The sequence below is a fragment of the Uranotaenia lowii genome, chromosome 2 (assembly GCF_029784155.1).
Source record: "Uranotaenia lowii strain MFRU-FL chromosome 2, ASM2978415v1, whole genome shotgun sequence".
In the NCBI taxonomy this organism is placed as follows: Eukaryota; Metazoa; Arthropoda; class Insecta; order Diptera; family Culicidae; genus Uranotaenia; species Uranotaenia lowii.
Genome location: NC_073692.1, coordinates 34,174,514 through 34,200,505, shown reverse-complemented (window position 1 = coordinate 34,200,505; position 25,992 = coordinate 34,174,514). Strand labels below are relative to the sequence as shown.

At 32.8% G+C, this 25,992-nt stretch overlaps 1 protein-coding gene across 1 annotated transcript; it reads left to right on the top strand.

Moving 5' to 3' along the window:
- The first annotated feature begins 16,857 nt into the window (after positions 1 to 16,857).
- Positions 16,858 to 25,665, top strand: LOC129744395 (ejaculatory bulb-specific protein 3-like). The gene is made up of 2 exons (XM_055736899.1): positions 16,858 to 17,009; positions 24,663 to 25,665. The coding sequence occupies exon 2, from the start codon at positions 24,671 to 24,673 to the stop codon at positions 25,049 to 25,051; it is 381 nt and encodes a 126-aa protein (XP_055592874.1). The 5' UTR covers positions 16,858 to 17,009; positions 24,663 to 24,670; the 3' UTR covers positions 25,052 to 25,665.
- Positions 25,666 to 25,992: the final 327 nt, after the last annotated feature.

Sequence of the window (25,992 nt, the reverse complement as noted above, 5' to 3'; positions counted from 1 at the left end):
CCGACAAGGCAGAACGGCCTTTGTGCCCGTGCTTCATTTCCAGGAAACAGATCTGTAACCTTTGATCTTGTAACCGAGTCAGAAGAAAGTTCAATGAGATCTGAACGGTAATCATCCGTCAATTCTCGAAACCGCAGCCATAGATTTGCATACATTGAATAAGCTGCGGACAGGCTCGCGGCAACTGTTTTCTCAGTGGAATGACTAATGACATCCATAAATTAAAGTCGATTCAACAAGAGTGGTGCTATACTTTAGCCATCACCTCCTCCATTCATGGGAAAAACGGAAGAATACTGGAGCTTGTTGTTCTAGTCGGAACGATGTGCTTTGCTCTGGTAAATTATCGTAAGAACTAACCGGATAGTTGCACTTAATGAATATGGAAGATTTTTTTCTATTAATTTTATGGGATATATTTTCCATAATGGAGCTTAACGGACAATATGCGTCAACGATCAAGTTCTGGACAAGCGTAGCGTATTTTTTACGGTTTTACGGGTTCACAAGCTGCTTAACTCAACGAATACGTGTTTTGAGTTCCATTTTTTATTGAATTGCTTCTGAACTGAAAATGAACAATCTTGCCAAAAGCACAGATTCCAAAATCAAAATATGACGTTCTTCCTGATCAAGATTTCTGCAATACGTAGAATAAAAGAATATGTATAATGGAAAAATGTAAAAATATCTTAAGTGATATAGAAAACTTCGTGTTCAAAAATTTGGAGCAAACTGAACAAAAATAACAAAAATGACAAAAATGACAAAAATGACAAAAACGACAAAAATGACAAAAATGACAAAAATGACAAAAATGACAAAAATGACAAAAATGACAAAAATGACAAAAATGACAAAAATGACAAAAATGACAAAAAAGACAAAAATGACAAATATGACAAAAATGACAAAAATGACAAAAATGACAAAAATGACAAAAATGACAAAAATGACAAAAATGACAAAAATGACAAAAATGACAAAAATGACAAAAATGACAAAAATGACAAAAATGACAAAAATGACAAAAATGACAAAAATGACAAAAATGACAAAAATGACAAAAATGACAAAAATGACAAAAATGACAAAAATGACAAAAATGACAAAAATGACAAAAATGACAAAAATGACAAAAATGACAAAAATGACAAAAATGACAAAAATGACAAAAATGACAAAAATGACAAAAATGACAAAAATGACAAAAATGACAAAAATGACAAAAATGACAAAAATGACAAAAATGACAAAAATGACAAAAATGACAAAAATGACAAAAATGACAAAAATGACAAAAATGACATAAATGACAAAAATGACATAAATGACAAAAATGACAAAAATGACAAAAATGACAAAAATGACAAAAATGACAAAAATGACAAAAATGACAAAAATGACAAAAATGACAGAAATGACAAAAATGACAAAAATGACAAAAATGACAAAAATGACAAAAATGACAAAAATGACAAAAATGACAAAAATGACAAAAATGACAAAAATGACAAAAATGACAAAAATGACAAAAATGACAAAAATGACAAAAATGACAAAAATGACAAAAATGACAAAAATGACAAAAATGACAAAAATGACAAAAATGACAAAAATGACAAAAATGACAAAAATGACAAAAATGACAAAAATGACAAAAACGACAAAAATGACAAAAATGACAAAAATGACAGAAATGACAGAAATGACAAAAATGACAAAAATGACAAAAATGACAAAAATGACAAAAATGACAAAAATGACAAAAATGACAAAAATGACAAAAATGACAAAAATGACAAAAATGACAAAAATGACAAAAATGACAAAAATGACAAAAATGACAAAAATGACAAAAATGACAAAAATGACAAAAATGACAAAAATGACAAAAATGACAAAAATGACAAAAATGACAAAAATGACAAAAATGACAAAAATGACAAAAATGACAAAAATGACAAAAATGACAAAAATGACAAAAATGACAAAAATGACAAAAATGACAAAAATGACAAAAATGACAAAAATGACAAAAATGACAAAAATGACAAAAATGACAAAAATGACAAAAATGACAAAAATGACAAAAATGACAAAAATGACAAAAATGACAAAAATGACAAAAATGACAAAAATGACAAAAATGACAAAAATGACAAAAATGACAAAAATGACAAAAATGACAAAAATGACAAAAATGACAAAAATGACAAAAATGACAAAAATGACAAAAATGACAAAAATGACAAAAATGACAAAAATGACAAAAATGACAAAAATGACAAAAATGACAAAAATGACAAAAATGACAAAAATGACAAAAATGACAAAAATGACAAAAATGACAAAAATGACAAAAATGACAAAAATGACAAAAATGACAAAAATGACAAAAATGACAAAAATGACAAAAATGACAGAAATGACAGAAATGACAGAAATGACAAAAATGACAAAAATGACAAAATGACAAAAATGACAAAATGACAAAAATGACAAAAATGACAAAAATGACAAAAATGACAAAAATGACAAAAATGACAAAAATGACAAAAATGACAAAAATGACAAAAATGACAAAAATGACAAAAATGACAAAAATGACAAAAATGACAAAAATGACAAAAATGACAAAAAGACAAAAATGACAAAAATGACAAAAATGACAAAATGACAGAAATGACAGAAATGACAGAAATGACAAAAATGACAAAAATGACAAAAATGACAAAATGACAAAAATGACAAAAATGACAAAAATGACAAAAATGACAAAAATGACAAAAATGACAAAAATGACAAAAATGACAAAAATGACAAAAATGACAAAAATGACAAAAATGACAAAAATGACAAAATGACAAAAATGACAAAAATGACAAAAATGACAAAAATGACAAAAATGACAAAAATGACAAAAATGACAAAAATGACAAAAATGACAAAAATGACAAAAATGACAAAAATGACAAAAATGACAAAAATGACAAAAATGACAAAAATGACAAAAATGACAAAAATGACAAAAATGACAAAAATGACAAAAATGACAAAAATGACAAAAATGACAAAAATGACAAAAATGACAAAAATGACAAAAATGACAAAAATGACAAAAATGACAAAAATGACAAAAATGACAAAAATGACAAAAATGACAAAAATGACAAAAATGACAAAAATGACAAAAATGACAAAAATGACAAAAATGACAAAAATGACAAAAATGACAAAAATGACAAAAATGACAAAAATGACAAAAATGACAAAAATGACAAAAATGACAAAAATGACAAAAATGACAAAAATGACAAAAATGACAAAAATGACAAAAATGACAAAAATGACAAAAATGACAAAAATGACAAAAATGACAAAAATGACAAAAATGACAAAAATGACAAAAATGACAAAAATGACAAAAATGACAAAAATGACAAAAATGACAAAAATGACAAAAATGACAAAAATGACAAAAATGGACAGACAAAATGACAAAAATGACAAAAATGACAAAAATGACAAAAATGACAAAAATGACAAAAATGACAAAAATGACAAAAATGACAAAAAATGACAAAAATGACAAAAATGACAAAAATGACAAAAATGACAAAAATGACAAAAATGACAAAAATGACAAAAATGACAAAAATGACAAAAATGACAAAAATGACAAAAATGACAAAAATGACAAAAATGACAAAAATGACAAAAATGACAAAAATGACAAAAATGACAAAAATGACAAAAATGACAAAAATGACAAAAATGACAAAAATGACAAAAATGACAAAAATGACAAAAATGACAAAAATGACAAAAATGACAAAAATGACAAAAATGACAAAAATGACAAAAATGACAAAAATGACAAAAATGACAAAAATGACAAAAATGACAAAAATGACAAAAATGACAAAAATGACAAAAATGACAAAAATGACAAAAATGACAAAAATGACAAAAATGACAAAAATGACAAAAATGACAAAAATGACAAAAATGACAAAAATGACAAAAATGACAAAAATGACAAAAATGACAAAAATGACAAAAATGACAAAAATGACAAAAATGACAAAAATGACAAAATGACAAAAATGACAAAAATGACAAAAATGACAAAAATGACAAAAATGACAAAAATGACAAAAATGACAAAAATGACAAAAATGACAAAAATGACAAAAATGACAAAAATGACAAAAATGACAAAAATGACAAAAATGACAAAAATGACAAAAATGACAAAAATGACAAAAATGACAAAAATGACAAAAATGACAAAAATGACAAAAATGACAAAAATGACAAAAATGACAAAAATGACAAAAATGACAAAAATGACAAAAATGACAAAAATGACAAAAATGACAAAAATGACAAAAATGACAAAAATGACAAAAATGACAAAAATGACAAAAATGACAAAAATGACAAAAATGACAAAAATGACAAAAATGACAAAAATGACAAAAATGACAAAAATGACAAAAATGACAAAAATGACAAAAATGACAAAAATGACAAAAATGACAAAAATGACAAAAATGACAAAAATGGCAGAAATGACAGAAATGACAAAAATGACAAAAATGACAAAAATGACAAAAATGACAAAAATGACAAAAATGACAAAAATGACAAAAATGACAAAAATGACAAAAATGACAAAAATGACAAAAATGACAAAAATGACAAAAATGACAAAAATGACAAAAATGACAAAAATGACAAAAATGACAAAAATGACAAAAATGACAAAAATGACAAAAATGACAAAAATGACAAAAATGACAAAAATGACAAAAATGACAAAAATGACAAAAATGACAAAAATGACAAAAATGACAAAAATGACAAAAATGACAAAAATTACAAAAATGACAAAAATGACAAAAATGACAAAAATGACAAAAATGACAAAAATGACAAAAATGACAAAAATGACAAAAATGACAAAAATGACAAAAATGACAAAAATGACAAAAATGACAAAAATGACAAAAATGACAAAAATGACAAAAATGACAAAAATGACAAAAATGACAAAAATGACAAAAATGACAAAAATGACAAAAATGACAAAAATGACAAAAATGACAAAAATGACAAAAATGACAAAAATGACAAAAATGACAAAAATGACAAAAATGACAAAAATGACAAAAATGACAAAAATGACAAAAATGACAAAAATGACAAAAATGACAAAAATGACAAAAATGACAAAAATGACAAAAATGACAAAAATTACAAAAATGACAAAAATGACAAAAATGACAAAAATGACAAAAATGACAAAAATGACAAAAATGACAAAAATGACAAAAAAGACAAAAATGACAAAAATGACAAAAATGACAAAAATGACAAAAATGACAAAAATGACAAAAATGACAAAAATGACAAAAATGACAAAAATGACAAAAATGACAAAAATGACAAAAATGACAAAAATGACAAAAATGACAAAAATGACAAAAATGACAAAAATGACAAAAATGACAAAAATGACAAAAATGACAAAAATGACAAAAATGACAAAAATGACAAAAATGACAAAAATGACAAAAATGACAAAAATGACAAAAATGACAAAAATGACAAAAATGACAAAAATGACAAAAATGACAAAAATAACAAAAATTACAAAAATTACAAAAATGACAAAAATGACAAAAATGACAAAAATGACAAAAATGACAAAAATGACAAAAATGACAAAAATGACAAAAATGACAAAAATGACAAAAATGACAAAAATGACAAAAATGACAAAAATGACAAAAATGACAAAAATGACAAAAATGACAAAAATGACAAAAATGACAAAAATGACAAAAATGACAAAAATGACAAAAATGACAAAAATGACAAAAATGACAAAAATGACAAAAATGACAAAAATGACAAAAATGACAAAAATGACAAAAATGACAAAAATGACAAAAATGACAAAAATGACAAAAATGACAAAAATGACAAAAATGACAAAAATGACAAAAATGACAAAAATGACAAAAATGACAAAAATGACAAAAATGACAAAAATGACAAAAATGACAAAAATGACAATAATGACAAAAATGAAAAAAAAAAAATCAATTAAAGACTGCCACACGATTGGACATGAAACAAAAAATTTATTTCGGTTTAAAAATTGTATTTTGGCTGAAAATTCGCGTATAAAACGCAGTGCGTAAAAAATACTCATTGCGTGTTAGACAAAATTTGCGGTAAAAATCCCTAGCAAAATATCTTATAATCCTATTCATGTTTGAGACTCAAGCAACCTCTCCTCATATGGAAAGATATTTCTGAAATTTGGTATGTCATCTTCTGGTAAACTAATAATTTATTTTGACTTGAAGCGAGTGAAATTTACCATGTTTGATTCTTCCCATGCTATGATCAGAACATATCGGTTCGTTAAAATATGAAAAAAAAAAAAAATGCAAAAATTACTGTTACGATAAAGTAACCCTAACCTCTTCAATTTACAACCGATTTTAATAAAAAAAACCGCTTGAAATCTTTGCTAAGCATTGAAAGTTAAGGCCAATAGAAAATCAGAATTTTTAAATATTACCGTCTTGTCTAAAACTTCCGCTGAAACAAAATTTTCCAAAAAAAAATGCGTTTTTTATACTTTTTTCTATCACGAAAGACACTAATATCAACAACACTGTTGATCATACGCAAAATGAAGTTCAGATGATCGATAGAAAGTTTATTCACCCCCAATATGCAAAAGAGAGATTTTAAATTAATGTTGTGCAGTCCGAGATATTTAAATCAGGCTACAATCCACTGACGAGTGTATAAAAGCGCAATTGTATTGATGCAATTGTCGTTAGTTAGACCTTAATCATACTGAGATGCTACTAAGTAAGTCTGATAAACACAGAAAAACCTAGCGTAAGCTAGACGGAAGGTGGCAAAACGGAACCAACGACGAAGGTCAGAATGATATCGGACCAATTCAAGCGTTGAACACTCGAACTTGCGGTGGCACCAATCCGGAACGTTACCAATTAAACTCAAGGAACAAAGAAGCTGTGCCGCAGAGATGATTAATTTGAACTGATTGGAAAATTGTAACAGACAAATGTCTTTAAAGAAATCGGAAGTTTTGATTTTTTTTTTTGATTTAGAAAATCTTTGAAAATTTGATAAGTTTTCTCTAGCATCCTTCCTTCCTAATTGAACTTTTAAATTTCGAACCCAGTCGTTGTCGGCTCGTGTCAATCAACATACTCCGACTTAGCTTACCACAGCTAGTAATTTGTGATAATCTGGGTTGATCGTTATTATTCAAATCAACTGGTGTCGGGTCGCTGGCGTCAACAGGATATGAATGGAAGACTCTTATTATACCGTAATTAGCCTCAATAAGCTTAATAATTGAAAATTTTGTTTAGGTTCAACTTGGGAACGTTTTCGAAAAATGGTAACAGTTATTTTCCACTGTTATAATCCGATGAAAAAAAACGGATGATGTTTTCCATCAAATAAAACGTCATGACATCTCTCAACGTCTTACTCAGTTCATTAAATGTTTTTACGATTTGTTCTTTGATGATCAAGTCCATCTCGCTTAGACAATGGTCGTCAAATTTAATTAACATGTTTAAACGAGCAGTTAAATTCCCTAGCATATTATTATTCTAACGCTTATCTGTTAATCGTTGTGGGTAGTTTTCTTTTTTTTCTTCGAATTTAAAGAAATTTAACCAAGGGTGAACCGAAAAATCCCCTCAATTAATCAAACGCGTGTTTGAGCGGTCAACGATCGACGCTTCCAATATTTAACCCAGGTTAAGAGGCGAAATTTAAAGGACAATACTGGAAATAAAAGACATTTCGAAGAAATCTGCACAAACAATTTATAATTTTATATTGGCAGAATCCATGAACTAAACTAGACACAAACTGGAGAACATCGAGCGAAACTTATAGCAAACCATACATAAGCGTTGAAATAATCTCAAATTTGGCACACAAACTTGGAAAGAATATTTTATATGACTTTAGCTGTAAAAGAGGACGACAGATGTGATAGCAGTTGCATGTGAAATATGCTATAGACTGAATCGATTTGAGCTCATTGTCGAATTTTTAGTTTTAGTTCATAATTCATCCATGATTTTTTGCCGAACTTTGAACTGAAGTCTGATTTCTGTATCTAATTGATTTTGTGCCAATTTATAAGTTACATATTTTAAGAAAATTTCCTACTGATTAATTTTTTCGAAGACCGCTACTTAGTATCTCTTTGGATAATCGAATTATAGCCCGTTGGTGCGCATGTATTTTAGCATTGAAGTCAATTTAATATTAAACCTTCGCTATCTCGGGAAAAATTCTGTGTTTGGTATTCTAAAGTCTGCTTCATTTAATATTGGAACAAATTCTTTTGCTCATTGTGGCGCTCCTAGTGGACGGATTTGGAAACTTTTTTCACCCACGTGTCGGGAAATTCATTACCTTTCACCATGTATTTATGTCATAACACCAAACGATAGCATTTTGTAAACAACCGCCATGGAAGCCGAACGGAGAGATCAAATTGTGCACAGTTTTCTTGAAAATCCATTGTTGTCGGCATCGAAGCTAGCTAAACAGCTTAAAATGCCCAGAAATACCGTATGGCGTGTTATCAAGCAGTACAAGGAAACATTGACGACGGCTCGGAAGCCGCATTCGAAGCGTCGGAGTGGAACTGTCGACCGGAAACTGCGTGGGAAAGTCATCAAGGCCGTCAAGAGGAATCCCAATCTTTCAGACCGCGATTTGGCCAATAAGTTCCAGGCCGCTCACAGTACGGTGCGACGAATTCGTCTCCGGGAAGGAATAAGGTCATTCCGAGCCAGCAAACAGCCAAATCGGACGCTGAAGCAGAACAATGTGGCAAGAATCCGTGCTCGAAAGCTGTACGACCAAGTGCTGACCAAGTTCGACGGATGTATTCTGATGGACGATGAGACCTACGTGAAGGCGGACTTTGGGCAAATCCCAGGTTAAAAATTTTATTTGGCGACGGCTCGGGGGGATGTACCTGCAAAATTTAAGTTCGTGTTTGCGGATAAATTCGCCCACAAGTACATGATTTGGCAGGGGATATGCAGTTGTGGACAGAAAACCAAAGTCTTTCTCACTGACAAGACAATGACATCAGAAGTCTACAAAAAAGAGTGCCTACAGAAACGGATTCTGCCGTTTATTCGTGCCCACGACCGTCCAGTAATGTTTTGGCCGGACCTCGCAAGCTGCCATTACAGCAAAACGGTTATGGAATGGTACGCAACGAACGGGGTCAGCGTAATACCGAAGGACCTCAACCCCCCAAACTGCCCCCTGTTCCGGCCGATAGAGAAATACTGGGCAATCACGAAGCGGAGGCTTAAGGCAAAGGGAAAACTTGTTAGGAACATGACTCAAATGAAGAACTGGTGGAATCAAATCGCCAAAACGGTGGACGAAAAGGGTGTGCGCCGCCTAATGTGCCGTATTACGGGAAAAGTACGAGAATTTCTTCGAAACAGCAATGAATAATTTTTTTAATTTTTTTTTATGAGAGAGTAAAGAAAATGCTACATTTGTATGAAAAACAAATCATGAATTCGTTAATAAATGACTGAACTACACGCAATTGTTTGTGTTCCAATATTGAATGAAGCAGACTTTACGAATCGCAAAGTTTGTCAAATTACGTCAACTTTTCTATTGTGTTTTCAAATATTTTTAAACTGTGTGTGAAACCACTTTGACGGTTGATTGGTCGAAATGTAGGTTTTATACCAGTTTTACATCTTTTATTGTCATTATTAAAAAAATCTACAAAAATAAAATCTCTACATGTTACAGAGGTTACATTTTGTAAAAATAATCCCAATTTCCACAAAAAGATATTCAAAATAAATAAATTTTTGAAAAGGTATATTCGATAAATCAGACAAACCATCTAAAATATTGGGTGTGGTTGAGTCCATCATATTTAAGCTTTAAATTGATATTCATTATGTAAAAATCGATCGACTTCCAAGTTAGTCCTAAAGTACCGTAATCCGGGGTAATATTGATCACTTTTTTCAATGTTTTTCGATTATTTTTACTGTTAAGGGGAATGTGGGATGTTTCATATTTTTAAAACCAGTACTGGACTCATATGAACGTAAATCATGGTTGGAGGAATTTATTAGACTACTTTAAATTTGATTTAAAAATCGCTTTCGTCGCTGTTCAGAAATTGATGCTTTGGGGTAACATTGATCAGCCTCCATTTTGACGGATTTAACGAGTTTTTCTTGATCATAAAGGATACAAAACACCTTCATAATTGCTTATAAATTCTAATTTACCACTTCTACCTTGCTTTTTAACGATGTCTTTTAAAAAAAATAATAATCGAAAAAAAATTATGCTGCATACATCCAGGGGCAAAAATTATAATAATTGCTAAATAGTTTGAGCTTCAAAATACAAATGAAATTTTACATTCACATATTCCCCTAGGCCCTCCAACTAATTTCATTTTCATTTTTTCTTCAAAGTTAATCATTTGAAAGGATTCCTATCCATTTGTCCAATATGGGCTTACTCTTGGAAAATGTCCTTACTTTATAAAAATCAAAAATTTATCATTAAATGAATATAAAAATAGCACTATAACTGTACATTTAAAAAGAATAAAAGTTGTTCTTTCACATTCATCCACCCGTTTGCTTCTAAATACATTTTGGTATCATCAGGAGAGCTGTTTGTTTGCGAGCCTTGGAAAAAATAGATATTTTAATATTTTGAAATTACATTTTTACTAACAGAAAACAATTTCAAATACAACTCTTATTATATCTATTTGATACTCAATTAATAGGCTTTCAAACGTTGAAAACAGTTTTAAAAGAAATCGAACTATAGACTAAGTTATTGATGATAATGTGTAAAAATTTATTAATGGTCAAAGTTACCCCGGTGATCAAAGTTACCCCGTTTTACGGTAATTATTTTATAAAATCACATTTTCTTCATAGAGGTAAAGGGGGGACAAAACAGATCGCGTTTTTTTATCCTTTCACCTGTGAATGGGTACTTTAAAAAAAAGCTTTAAAAACCTTTCAACGAAACAAAATTTTATGTTGGTAAGACATATAAAGAAAAAAGCTCAATACTGAGCAAATAAGGACAAATAACAGTTCACTTAGATGGCTCCGGTTAAATTCAGCAACAGATTTGAGTTTCTGAGGAAATTCCACGTGTGATAAATGCTCTCCAGACTCTCAAACCGGCGGCTTCGTGTTTTTTTTCGATTTTGGGTCCGAATTTTCCCATTGTGCATTGGACGGTGTATACGGAAGACCCCCCTCAAAAGGAGCCGTCTCTAAATTGGATTCCACTATAACTAGAAGTTCTCATAATAAGCTTCCGTACGAATTATCAGCTTCTTTGACCATATGGTGGCTGAGCCTTGAGAAGGTTTTTGAAATGTTCAACCATTGGAAAAAATCGGACAACATTAGGCACGATGTAAATTTTGCCCGTGCAACTATTGGCCATAGACAAGCTGATTTAAATGATTTTTTAAATTTTTATTTCACTTTTTTCGTTCACTTGAACTTTTGGATCTTGTTGACAAATCGTGTATGAGTGCAATCAACAAAAAAAATCGAATGAATTTGATTGAAATGACTAAAATACATAATAAAAACCAAAATCATTGGCAAATCACCCCCCCCCCCCCCTATATTTTCATAGATTTGGTTCATGTAAAGCTATGATCATTTAGTATCCGGACACTTTGTTTCGGTGATAGCTACGTTACTAGAGCTCCTACCTATCTACCTAAGGGTCCGGCGCCGATTGACTGACGCATAGGGCTGAGATAAAAGATCTCCACTGCTGGCGATCCGGATCCAGCGTCTTCACTCGCTGCCAGCCAAGGTTCTCGTCAACTGTGCGGATTTCAGCGGCTAGACTTCGCCGCCACGAGCTTTTGGGCCTGCCTCTTCTTCGACGCCCATCTGGATTCCAATCAAGCGCCTCTCTGCAAATCTCGTTTTCATCTCTTCGCAGCGTGTGCCCAATCCATCTCCACTTACGTTCTCGAATCTCGATGTCCAGCGCTTTTTGGTGACACCGGCGATGAAGTTCCACGTTTGAGATCCAGTTGCCAGGCCACCAAGCGCGGATGATGTTCCGCAGGCAGCGTTTCACAAAAACTTGCAGTTTTCGCGTTTCACCGCATATGTGCACCAAGTTTTACACCCGTACAGCAATACGGATTTGACGTTTGAGTTGAAGATTCGGACAACTCTCCAAAAACATGTTGAACTTAAGTAAGCACGAGTTAAGTACTTACACAGGTCTCTTGACCGGACATTGTCCAACAAAACAGCATCTCAAAAGGATAAATATAATTCAAAACGATGACTGTCGGTTCTGCGGGTTCGAAAATGAAACTGCAGAGCATCTTCTATGCAACTGCTGCGCACCCTAAATAGGAGAGAGCGAGTACTTGGGGCAAAGTTAATAAGCGCACAAGACATATGGTTCTCAAGTAACATTTTAAATCCCTCAAGGTTTTATACGCTAATTGTACGGTTTTTTAACTAGGTACCTTGAGGAAGTGTTAATAGCTAAGAAGCGTATTTGTAGAAGATCATTATATAAATTTTCTTCAGGATAAGTACAGAACCATTACACAACCATCTCGTAAGACTTAAAATATTCCGGTTTGGAAGACAGCTATACAGCATTTACAAAACCTTTTTACACAACCTGGATTCGTTCACTTTTAAACGTCGAGGCAATTTGGTCGAATAAAAAGCCTATTCAGGAATAACATTACATACACAGAAAAAGTTTTTAACTATTACGTGTCACTTAGACTGCAACCTTTAAAATAAATCAACGCGTTATTAACAAAACCTGTAATTTTAAATTGTTTTCCTTGAAAGTTAACGAAGATTCATTTATTATTACAGCAAATGTCCTGTAAAAAAGTTGTACACTGAAAATTAAATGTCACGTAATTTGTTTTTCGACCTGTAAAATTACGGTAAATGTCCTGATCCTTTTTGTTACATGACATTTGCGTAAATTTATAGGAAATAATTTTTGCTGTGTAACGTTCAGCAGCGTTGCCACACAAACAGATTTATCTGTAATGTATATTTTTTCAAATTTTTAGTTCCAAAAATCTGCATATACCAGAGATTACAGATTTTTCAAACTTTTTTATACCGAGTTATAGCCACTGACAGTTTTCCACTATTTGCTATTTCAGATTATGCTTGTGTGCTATTAGGTACACAGGCGACTAAATTTTACATAAAGAATCAAGTAAATCAAGTTAGCCTGTAAAAACCGATCTAGCTTAATTTCAATGAATAGAGTCAGCTGTTTTTTCAAAAACAAAACCCGTCTAACCACTGTAAATATGAAAGCAATTTTATTTTGTTTTATTTGGTCGTCCATCATGACAACTAAAGGCTATTTAGGAATGAAAGCAATTCTCGAATGTCATTAGTTTATCAAAAATTGTGGAAAAAAAGTTTGATGCTACTCGGAGAATATTAACTAAAACTTGCAAGATGAAATACAACCACAAACAAAGATATATGGTTTGTAGATGTTTTAGTAAATATAGTAGGAAATAAAAAGTAAATTACTTTTGCATCAATTGCTGATTCAATGCGTTTATCAATTATTCCGAACCTTTTTAAGCATTCCGAATCGAAATTTGTATTAGACATTTCAATAAAGATTTTTTAACCTCTTAATGATTTTTGACTAAGGAAATACAAATTTGTATGTGGCAACGCTGATGGCAAATCAAAATGTCAACTATAATATCAATTTGTTTTCTTGGTCTCATTCGCTGCAACATTGAAAAGGTAATTTTTTGTCGATTTTCATTTAATTGCTGTAAAATAATTATTTTAACTTCCGTAGAAATGACGGACATGACGATGAATGGCGTCCTGTCTAACCTGCGCAGCGTAATTCGGCGATAGTGTTCCGGTCAAATCACAACCAATATCCGGATGCTCACCGTATGCCGCCACGGGAGAAAAGTTTTTTGGAGCAATACTTGTTGTTGTACCTCCAGTTGAGTACCGTGTTGGCTGTCGGAATTGTGGAATTCGCATAACCGGAACATTACCGTAACTAAGGCAAACAAATCCGTCATGATGGATCTCCAGAGAGCAACGATTAAATTCTATGTCAGATTGATCAATAATTCGTTTAAAAGTGATGATAGTTAGGGTGTTATGTACTGAAAAAAGTGGTAAATAAATGAATAAACTTCGAAATGATGTTTTTTTTAAAAGAATAACTGAATTAGTAGATGACTTCTATAGGACGAACTGGTTTTGGGGAAAACGCTATTTTGCTACAAATAATTTAATTTTGTATTCTTAACAAATAAAACAAAATTAAGCAATATTTTCCATAAAATGCTTGAAATATTGCTATTCTCAGATCATATTGTGTAAAATACTAGCCAAAGGGAATTAAAAGACAGACATACACCGTCTTAGCCGATTTAGGCTTTACAGACTGAATAAATGACGTGGACAACTTAAGATTAACATTTAACACCCAGTACCGAGATGGGAATCGAACCCATGCCATCAGTGGACCAGCGATTACCGTCTTACCACGCTAACCACTCGACCACCGAGACGTACGAATTGAACAAGAAAATTTACACAAAACAGATTGACCGAAAAGTAAAAATTTATGTGTCAACTAATTTATTTTGCTATATTAAAAGGGGGAGCGTTTCATTTGACTGTTTTACGAAAAATTACTCAACAAATTTTGAAGCGCAAGACTTTTTCCAGTACTAAGCTATTAATAATAATTTTTTGGCAGATACACCGACCGAAGATTTACGTTTGTTGATTTTTTCCCGAGTAGAATCGTGTTCTTTTTGTTTGTCAATCAATAAACATATTTTTTTCTTGATCGATTCAATTTTGAAACCACTGTTCGGAAAATAAACATTCACGCAGAAAACTTTTCGCTCAAACTAAAACTTGACGAAACTCTGAAGGTTGTATAAGGTTCTTGTAATGCTTTCTCCAGAACCTCCTGTAGGTGGTCCTTTTTACACTTATAAGTGTTTTAAAGATATTTTAATGGGGTTTATATAACTAAACGTGGCTTTATAACGAAGTTTTGAGGCGCTCTTCCAGATTTTTATAAAACTCAAATTGTTACTTGGGGTTGCATATCAGCCCTAAGAAGGTTATAACATACATCTTTGATATCATACCCGATTGGGATAAAATGCTTAGTCAGCAATCAACTGTCACTTCAATCAATAGTGCAGGTGAACCTGAAAGCATATAGTAACGCGGGGTAAATACCACAATATATCAACTACTGGTCGCAGTGGGCTCTCCCCTACAAGAAAAAAAAAAAGGATCATAGCCTTAGGTGGGTAAGATATTGAATTGCTTCGCAATTTTACACTTTTTTTACACTCCCCATTGTACAATGGTTTAAAAAACGCGTTCATTGGAAAAAGGTTCCCGCCCATTTAACTTCGACCCATATATACAACCATAGCCATGATTCAATTCAGAACATTCTCGAGACGGCGCTGCTGCCGAAATCAATTTTAAACTTGATGCTAGAAAAGATTGAAATTTGAAAAAAAAACAGCATTGATGTAAAGACCTTTGAATTATAGTTTCAAACAAAAGTTTCAACAAAGAGTTTCAAACAAAATAAACAACGTGAATCTCCAGTTTTGTTTTCAATTGTTTTGTTTTGCTTCAAATTTCAAAATGGTTTAAATGAGGCAAAAATAAAATGAAACAAAATGAAACTATAACAGTAGCATTTATTCCATGTCAATCGTTGGAGAATGGTGTGACATTCAAAACGTCATATTTTAAGGTCTCCCAAATAAGGAATGAAGTCTATTTCAACTATTAAAAAAATACAAAAAAGAATCCTTAAAATATGATAAATAAGGGGATTAAATCACTCCACTCCTCCAGTGAAAATTAACTTTGGCATCCCACCGATTATGAAAAACCTTCCCTTGCTTATGCGGATCTGGAATATATTAATTGGTTTTCCACTATGAATCATTACATTTTCCTCAATGAACGTAGATACTGAAAACTATGTAAATTTGAATACGCACTGATCAACGTCATCAGCCCCATACGTAAAACCTGCCGAGGGGTGGTCCGGTTTAGTTAGAAAATAGTGGGTTAATTAGGGCAAACCCTATAAGCGAACTCTCACCAAACGCGTGGCGACGAATTTCTGCTGAAATGCGGGTATTCACGAATTTAATTCGTCGTTTTTTTGTTCTCACCGAGAAATTAACCGCGAAAAACTACAAATTGACAGCCCAATTTAATGGCCTGCTGCTAGGCTAGCTGACTCGCCCATCTCGTGTTGATGACGGTGCTTTGGTCAATGATCGTTAACAAGCATGTTCTCGACGAGATCTTTGCTCTCGCATCGCGGATTTGCTCAGCCTGGTGGCGATTTGTTTGAACTTTGCGACATGTTGTTTTGTTTTAACGCCGTGCCGATTGTTGGAGAATGTTGGAGAAGCTGAGAGCGAGAGAGATGCACGTTGGGAGGTTGTTGAAGGAAGGAACAAAAAAGTAACTTGAACCGGCATCAGACAACAAACCCCTCCAGTTAGTACATACTGAAAGCTGATCAAGGGGGTGAAGAACACAGATGATGACTTATCAAGTCTGAGCTGCCAAGAAAGAGAGAAATAGGACTCTTGGACTGATATTATGAGAGCGGTGAGTACGATAAGGTACGAGGAAGGTTTCCGTGGGAAACTGCCGACGATTTTCCTTCATATATAAATCCATGGGGGATCTTGGTGATAATCACAGTTTGTCGCCTGACAGAGTTTAGTACAGACACTTAACCAGTCGCGGTACATTTTGGTGGTTTTCCAGTCACTTTTTCTTAAGGAATTTCTACAGAACTTCTCAAACAAACCGGTAAGTACCTACGATTAGTGATTTTCGCGGTTTTATTTCAAGTGTAAGAAGTGATCTTCCTAGAGGTGCGAGTGAGAACAATTACTAGATAATCGGGTTCGTCGCTGACTTTGGTTGAAGTCACTCAGTAGAAAGTTTTGAAATGTCGATTGACAAATTTTGTTTACGTCTTCGAAAAGTGAATGAATGAAGCGGCGAGGTTGCCGAAAAAAAAATTCTATTATTCTGTGATTTGACCCAAAAGTTCTGTGTCGGTTTTCTGTGATGCTGTTTTTACGGTTTTCATTGAAAAGTCATGTCAATCATTTGCAAAGTTGGTAAATTTTACAATTGACTTGATAAAAATCAATTTTCATAATCGATGTTACAACATTTTCATGAATTTGAGTAAAAAGCGAAAGTTAATAGTAAGATAAAATTAATAATTTTGTAATAGTGTTCAAATTTTGAAAAGTTAGTCGAACCTTTGAAACCAATTGAAGAATCCTCAAATATTAAGGTTAATTAGACACTAAAGTGGAGCTTTGAATTCAAAAACATCTCTTTCATCAGGCATTTGTATATGAAAATGTCCAAAAGTATCGAGTATTATGATTTAACATAGTCTCGAAGCTTTAAATCGTTGGGTTTCTTGATCAACCCTGATCAATGAATTCAATTAGATAATTTCCAAAATTATGAAGGCTTTATCTGTTTTTCTTTGATGTGGACGCCTTCCACAAAACTGTTTGTCTATCAACCTACAGCTGTAGCGCAGACCGCGTTTCAATTTTGTATGGAAATTTGTATGGAAGAAGAAATTTTTGCACATTAAATCATCCATAATATTCAAATAAGCTTGAAATGAAGTTGGTCTACGAATTTTGGTTTTGATTATTCTTAGGATTCATTTTTCGCTAAAATGATAACAGCTGAGCATTTCATGGAAAAAGTTATAACCATTTCTAATTGAAAAATCTTAAACCTCTGAAAAGTATTTCAAATGGCAGACTTTGCTTGCTAGAGCTTTTAAAAATTTCATGAAAGGTGTTTGCAAAGGTTGTGTAAATCAATAAATTACCTGGCTATGCCACTCAGTTGAGATTTTTCATTCTCTACTTACGGTTACACAGCTTTCGAATAAACAGTCAAACACGCTAAAAGTTAAAGAAATAATTTTGAAAAAAAAATTGTTTAACTAAATATTTCTTAGATGACAAATTTTTTCTATTGCGTTAAAAAAAATGTAACCATAAAAAATAGTAAAAAAGTGATACTAAGAGTATCTCATAATTTGGGTTTGAATGCTTCAATATTATTAGTTATTCATTTAAAATAATTACTTTTACAAATAAGTCCTAAAAGTGTTCAGTTTTTTAAGCTTTAAAAATAAATGAGGGATGTAGCCTTCAAACATTTAAAAGAAAAACTTGTTTGGGTTTGAAACCAGGTTTATTTTCAAATCTTGTAAATTCGATAAATTCAGGTTTATGTTTAAATCTTTGTTTTTAAAGTATAGACAATGTAAATAATATCAAACAACTAACTAATAAAATATATTTCCAGCTGAATTTTCCTGAACCGGAAGAAAAAGTTATTTTATCAACAATAAAGTATCATTAAAAAAAAAAAATAAATAAAAATTCAGGTTTTGCAAAAACCGCAATTCTAAAAATGAGTTTAGATCCCACTCTGAAATCTGCATTTTGAACCTGAATAAAAATTTTGAATACCAAATTCGAAATCAATTCCAAAACCAAAATTCCCAATAATTATGAACAGAACAGACAGAATCTTTTACCAGAAATATCTTATTTGAGTTTTGTATCTTTGATTTTCTATATGAATTTTTCTTTAATTATTTATTCGTCATTCAACTAGTCTGAATGAAAATTCCGAATCGTGAAACTCTGATATTTCAATTCTAGATCTAGAGTAATAAATTTAAATTCAAATCTTTAAAATGATAATTTTAAATATTTTCTTTTAATATTCCGGAATGATGAGTGTCGAACATAGAAAACGAATCTAATTTTAGTTTTAAATGCAAAACTGAGATTCGAATCAGGATTTTGTCCCAATTGTAAACCGAACTGAAAATTAAGAATAATAAACTGGATACAGATTCCACAATCCAGTCACAGGCAACAAATTAAAATTAAAAAAAATTGGAATCAGAACATGGGAAATGATTTAAACCTAAGCTTACCAGATATTTTTCCGCACTTATCCAGACAGGGCACATCCGGGTTATTTTGCAAAATTCCGGAATACGATTTCAAAGTTTACAACCCAAAATTTGGACAATATCCAAGCAAATTAAGGAATTCTTCAATTAAAATCATGAAGAAAAAACTCGAAAATTTGTTTTTTTTTGTCATGGAAAATTATCAGCCAGTTTATTTGTGTAAACTTTGCTAAAAAAAAAATGTTTTGGACGTAAAATACATATTTGCTATCCCGCAGTTTAAATTTTTCCTCGATTATGCAAACAAAGTAAAAATATTCGGGCATAACCTGGGCAATCAGGCAACCTTAGTGAGTCTAATCTTATTGAAAATTCGATGTTTGAGACTAAGGTCTGTACGAAAATTCATGCACCAACCTCTAACTTTTGATAGCGTTTTTCGAGTAAAGTCTATAAATGTCTATCAACAAGGGAGATTTTTTTTTAAATCTGTAGAAAAATTGTGAACCTGGGAAGTGAAGTAGGCGTGTGCCGAGAAAGACGTGTTGTTTTTCATCTGCCAAAATCAAGCTAGCGAAAATTCAAAATTATTCGAAAAACTTCAACAGTTTAATTGAAAATTGCTTTGAATTGCACCACATCAAGTTTTACCAGAAATGAAGCAAAGAAAGTATTCAAAGTTGGAACTAGATTCAAGAAATTGATTAGGCATCGTGACCAGAGAATAGTAGTTTTCAAGATCTGAAGTGATTGCCAGCAGATACTCGGGTTAAAACAAAAATTGGTGAGCTCTTTCCATTTTTACTTGGTTATTTGTGAACATCATAACAATTCCTTATTCATCAATCCTATCTGTCAAGTAGGAATCCTTATCAAAACGAGTAACCCTTCCCTTTCCTGTCTGAAATAGCATCTTTACACGTAGGGTCGTATGAGTTCTCTGCACCTGAAAAGTTCATTAAGCTGTTCAGACTATCCCTATATGATTACATTGACTTGCCACGGTGTGCATTGTGGTACCACACTGATTTTCAATATTAACACTTTAAATGAGAATTCAATCCAGGTTCTCATTTTGGCATCTTGTGTTGAGCTTGATTATTAGTTGTACCTCGTGTATCAGCCAATGCAAGATTTGTGTAGTCACCCTATGCTATGCTATGCTATGCTATGCTATGCTATATAGAAAAATTGTGAACCTGGGATAATACATTCAGGTTTTGGCCTTAGTTCTGAGTCGAGTTTATTACTCTAGATTCACATTAGTCGCTCATCAAAATTTAATTGAGAATTTGACATTTTGAGTTCAGAGAAGAACATTTTGCTCGACTTCTTTTGGCCCTCATGGGGCTCCCCGTTTCTACGTCCATAATATGAATGAAAATTAAAAATAAAAAAAATAAAAAAGTAGTTCACGAAATAAATCCAAATTCCAATTCACATATATTGAAAATTCTGATATCGTTCACGTATTTTGAAGGCTTTGAGAAAAACTTAGCGATAGTTCCACCACTGATCACATTTATATGGAACTTGGAACGAAAATCCGGTTATTCCTGTCTTATTTCGCCACCTATCGTCAGTATTGCGAACCTTGCAAAATTAAAAAAAAAATCCCTGTAGCAAAATTTACCTGTTCAGCCTGATTGTATTGCTGAAATCACCTATTTTTCCTTGAAATTTGGGTGGCATTCGATTCGAAGCGATCGATGCGCCCTCTGGAATCGATATTGCGTACTTCTGGAAAAATTATCCAACAGGTGAGAATCCAGTCTGTATGGGTAATGGTGAATTTTATGAAGCCTAAAATTAAGAAGTAAATAATGGTGTAAAACCTTGTATCATTTTTGAAAACACCAGAATTTTTTTCGTTCCGAGTAGTCTTCAAAAGCCAAAAGTATCATTTTGGAACCATTGATTCAGCTTGGAATTGAAGTTTGTAAGAATGCTGTTAAATTTTGAAACCGCATTATTTTTTTTATTCGCTCCTCGTCATTTCATGATCGATGTTGAATATTCGAAATTTCCACAAGGAATTCTCTCGAAAATCGATATTCAGCCTATATAAGACAAATGAAGTTTGTATGCTAAATTTCCGAAGCTGGAGGCTACATCGACCGTATTAAATATTTCCAACAGAACTTCATACTTAATCAATTTCCACCACAATTAACGAGTAGATAGAATAATGCTCAATTGTGGTATTTTTTTTTTATCAGGATATTTTCTGTGTGCCATGTAAATTTAACTATACAAGGCTATGATCATTTAGAATCCGGGCAGTTACAAACGTGTGAGTTTTAGAAATTATTGATTTGATCGAAAAACTTTCTATGGAGGAAATGAAGGTGTTAATATAATATATAATGTTAAAATAAAAAAAAAATTACTGTTGGTTTCAAGAAATACTCTTATTTTATCATAAAATCTCATTTTTATCTTTGCAACCTTTTTTCAGTCATGTATTGATCTATTATTGTTACCACAGAAGCAAAACCAAAATTATGATATTTTACACAAATTCTCCTGAAAAAACCAATAGGGGAGAGGCGGGCTATATGCGCATATTAGGAAAGGACTCATTTTCTCCTATATTCCAATAGATAGGAGTCTGAAAACTATATGCACATGAGCTGACATCTTTTTTCTATACGTAAGAGCAATTTTTCTGGTAAAATCTCTTACAGTTTTTGTGAAAATAATTTTATAATAAAGGAAGTCAAAATAGCCGATTTCCGAAACCGACGGGCTAAATGCGCATATTTATGTTTTAAGCTATATTTCATTTACACTTGCAATATTTTGAAATAATTTAATTGAAAATGGTAGAAACGGATGTTAAGCATACGTCAAGGCTGAAATTTTGGTGAAATTTTTTACATCACTAGTTCTTTTGCATGAAACATAGTTAAGTATGCCATATGACCATATTTCATGGTAATATTTTGTTCATATTGTATTTTTATTGGATCAGTACGAAATTCTTCCTTTTTCGCTGTAAGATCGTGATTTGAGCTTAAATTTAATGTTTAAATGATAGAAAGTGAAAAATTTATAAGACTAATCTATTTTCCTTGATATAGGCATTTAACCTGCCTTGATATGGGCATTCAGAACCTGTTTCTTATTCCAATATCTTATCATCTACAACTTTGCCAAAAGCTTCAATTTGTTGAATTTCCGATTTCCAGATGAATGAGAAAGAAAAACCATTAAATTTTTTGTTCACAGGACCTGTACGCACAATAATTAAAGTTCAATATATTATAAAAAAACTGACAAAAATCTTGTTTGAACTTTTAAATTTTTTCGACTTTATATAACAATTAAATTTTTTCATGCCATGTGTTGAAAGCGTATTACCCTCAAACTGCACTGATTAGATATGATGAATCTCTAGCCATATCGTCTATCGGCTGTATGCGCATATTACCCAACATGCACATTTAGGAACACTTCCCCCTAACCTTTTCATGGTTAAGCATCTCGAAGAATTTTACCTCTTAAATTCGGTTTAAACATAAATTTCCTGGTCCATCAGAACACATCTGTAACATTGCCTAAAAACCGGTTACACAGATAGCGATCAATGGAACTGCTCATTTTTAGTTTGCTAGGTGTCTACTAGACAAGAAACACTTTTCGCCTGCCGGTAACGGATTTACTGCATAATTAAGGAGTTTGTCTAATGTTATCGCCAATAACCATTGACTTTTTACCATAATTGAGATCAAGGGTTCCACTCCAATGCTTGGTTTGAACTTCGTGAGCATCCTAGAGTGGCCTAGAGGGCCAAAAAAGTTTCAGAAAAAATCAACAACTCATGAGATTTCAAATCGACAATGAAGAATTTCCAACGCGATTGTGCAAAATTATTTCTATCATGTCTTTTTGCATCATAAATATTTCAAACACACGATAATTAAAAAATCTGAAAAAAATAGGCAAGATAGTCCTTATTATAACCAACACAACGCTGCTAAATTGTTGCATATCTGAGCTCTAGTATCGTAGCTCTCACCGAAATAAAGTGTCCGGATACTAAATGATCATAGCTTTATGCCAAGAAAATAATTAGGTCGGACCCTTTCCAAGAGACCGAAAATTTCTGAGCTTGTTCTAAATAAATCGTGTATACAATTTTCATTTGATTGCATACAAAGCAAAAAAAAATCTATACATAGATTCAAAAATGGAAGCAGAACTAATTCAATGTTCACATCTTGTCTGGGATTAGTAAAAATTTACATCCTTGGAATTCATTCAAAATTGTTCTGTAGATTTCATTCGGGTTTGATTTTTGGAGACCCTCTTTCTAAGAAATCTTTAAAATCTCAAAAGGTGTTGATTGACATTGATCACGGCTTACTTTCATGTCTTTACCATAACCCTTTGGGTTGAGACTAGAACTGTTTCATTATTTCTGCAAAGTCAAAACATGTTTGATCTACAACATTATATCCATCACGAAATTTAAAGTTAAATTTGTGATGGAAAATTTCTGTTTCTGCTTGTTGCCTGAAAGCCATCGAAACTTCCTAGAAAGTGACTCGTTAACATCATCACTGATCAGATCCGGATGGACTTACAACAACAGAAACTGCAAACAAACAGAATGTTCGAAAATATTGACTGAAGGATTGTTTCCCTATAGTTTTCCGATAGTTTATGTCAACCACTTGCAGCTTTTGTTTGAGTGTTTGTATCTTTTAAAATCCGTTCCCAACACCTGCCATGGGTTGTCGGGGGAAGCAATAATTAGCACCTGTTCTGGAGATGGCGACGTTCGTCCGTTTGCTTAACTCCAGTCAACGAATAGCCACCCATCAATTAACGAGTTCTTCCGAGAAGCAGAAGGTGTCACCACCCTAAACCTAAACCCCGGATTATCATCTGTAAGCTTACCTACTACAGCAAACGAGTACCTAGTTACTTAGCTCTAGCAAGCAACCTGAGAGCCATTCAGCCATGTCATGGTCGTTAGACGTCGCCATCGTCGTCGTTTGTTGTTGTTGATGTTCTAGTAATCAGCTGCATTTAGTAGCACATGTATGGGAATATAAAATGTCGATGAATTGATCTTACGGTGCGGTGTGGCTACTCGCCTCAAGCCGTTGGCGTAATTGAAACCTGGATAGCATCTACTCATTCAGTAAATTGTGCTCACGATTAGACCAAATGAGAATATCCATCTACTTGGGAGCACGTGTTTTACTCATTTGGGGTTTCCCGTTCGAAGATTCATTGATAAAATGATATTTTCGGAGCCTGTGGTTTGTAATTGGTAGACATTGGAGCAATCAAACTGTTTTTTTTTGTCTGTGATGCGTTCGTTTCTCTATGATTCTTATTATTGACAGCTATCATTAATGATAAGTACCATGGGTAGATGCACATTTCCTCCAAACTATACCCGGACTGTAAATTCTAATCTGTCGTAATGATACATTGTGTTGTTCTACGTTTTCTCCACCTTTGCCCCACAGATATCGAGATGAAACTGTTCGTCGTAGCTGCATTCGCTCTGTTCGCCGTGGTGGCCGCCCAGGACAAATACACCACCAAGTACGACGGCGTCGACCTGGACGAGATCCTGAAGTCGGACCGCCTCTTCAACAACTACTACAAGTGTCTGATGGATCAGGGCCGTTGCACCCCGGACGGCAACGAGCTTAAGAAGGTGCTGCCCGATGCCCTGAAGACCAACTGTGCCAAGTGCAGCGAGAAGCAGAAGTCCGGAACCGAAAAGGTGCTGAACTACCTGATCGATCACCGTGCCGAACAGTGGAAGAACCTGCAGGCCAAGTACGATCCCGACAACACCTATGTCAACAAGTACCGCACCGATGCCAGTAAGGCTGGAATCAAAATCTAAGCCTCAAATCCTGAGGGAAAAAAAACAAAATCTTAAAAATCTGGACTGAAAAACATTGACTTTAGAAAGCCTCAAACAAAAATCATCTGAACAACCAACCTTAAGGAGCTACTAACCAATCCATAAGTTCCATTCTAGTCGATTCTGCAAACGGGCCCTGAAGAGTTTACTCATATTGTTCAAGAAAACAACAACACCCAGACCAGCAAAAACGGACAATTTTAAGCCTACAAGATTTCTCCACTTATCTGTGATCTACATCAACAATACGAAAAACACAAAAAATACATGACAGAGTAGCGCAAAGTCGTTGACTTGTGATGACCCACCACAGCACAGTGTAAACAACTATCTAGACAGCCAAATGTGACAGTCACTATGTCGCATAGTAGGCTGCGGAGGAGGGCGTTACTTGTCAACTCATTGGAACTAAATGTTGTGTGGCAGAATCGAATTTCTTTCCTATTGTTTTATTTTATTTTATTTTTAAAAAAATCGAATTGACTACAAATCGATGTGGTTAGAAAGAATGTTGTTACTTACTGTGAACGTTTTGTGCGTCAAGACAAAGACCAAGTGAGAAATAAATACAATCCTATTACTTAATTTTAAAAGGGTGATCTTTCATTCAAGTATTGAGAAAAACTGTCGGTTCTGCGGGTTCGAAAAAGAAACTGCAGAGTATCTTCTGCTGCGCCCTCCTAAATAGGAGAGAGCGAGTACTTGGGGCAAAGTTAATAAGCGCACAAGACATATGGTTGCATAGAATGCCCTAAGAAGGTTATATCATACATCTTTGATATTATACCCGATTGGGATAAAATGCTTAGTCAGCAATCAGCTGTTACTCCAATCAATGGTGCAGGTGAACCATAGAGTAACGCGTGGCAAATACCAGAATAGATCAACTATTGGAAAAAAAATTGAGAAAAACTAACACT

Coding starts and splice junctions, on each gene's coding strand:
- LOC129744395 (XM_055736899.1), top strand. CDS start 24,671: ATGAAACTGTTCGTCGTAGCTGCATTCGCTCTGTTCGCCGTGGTGGCC.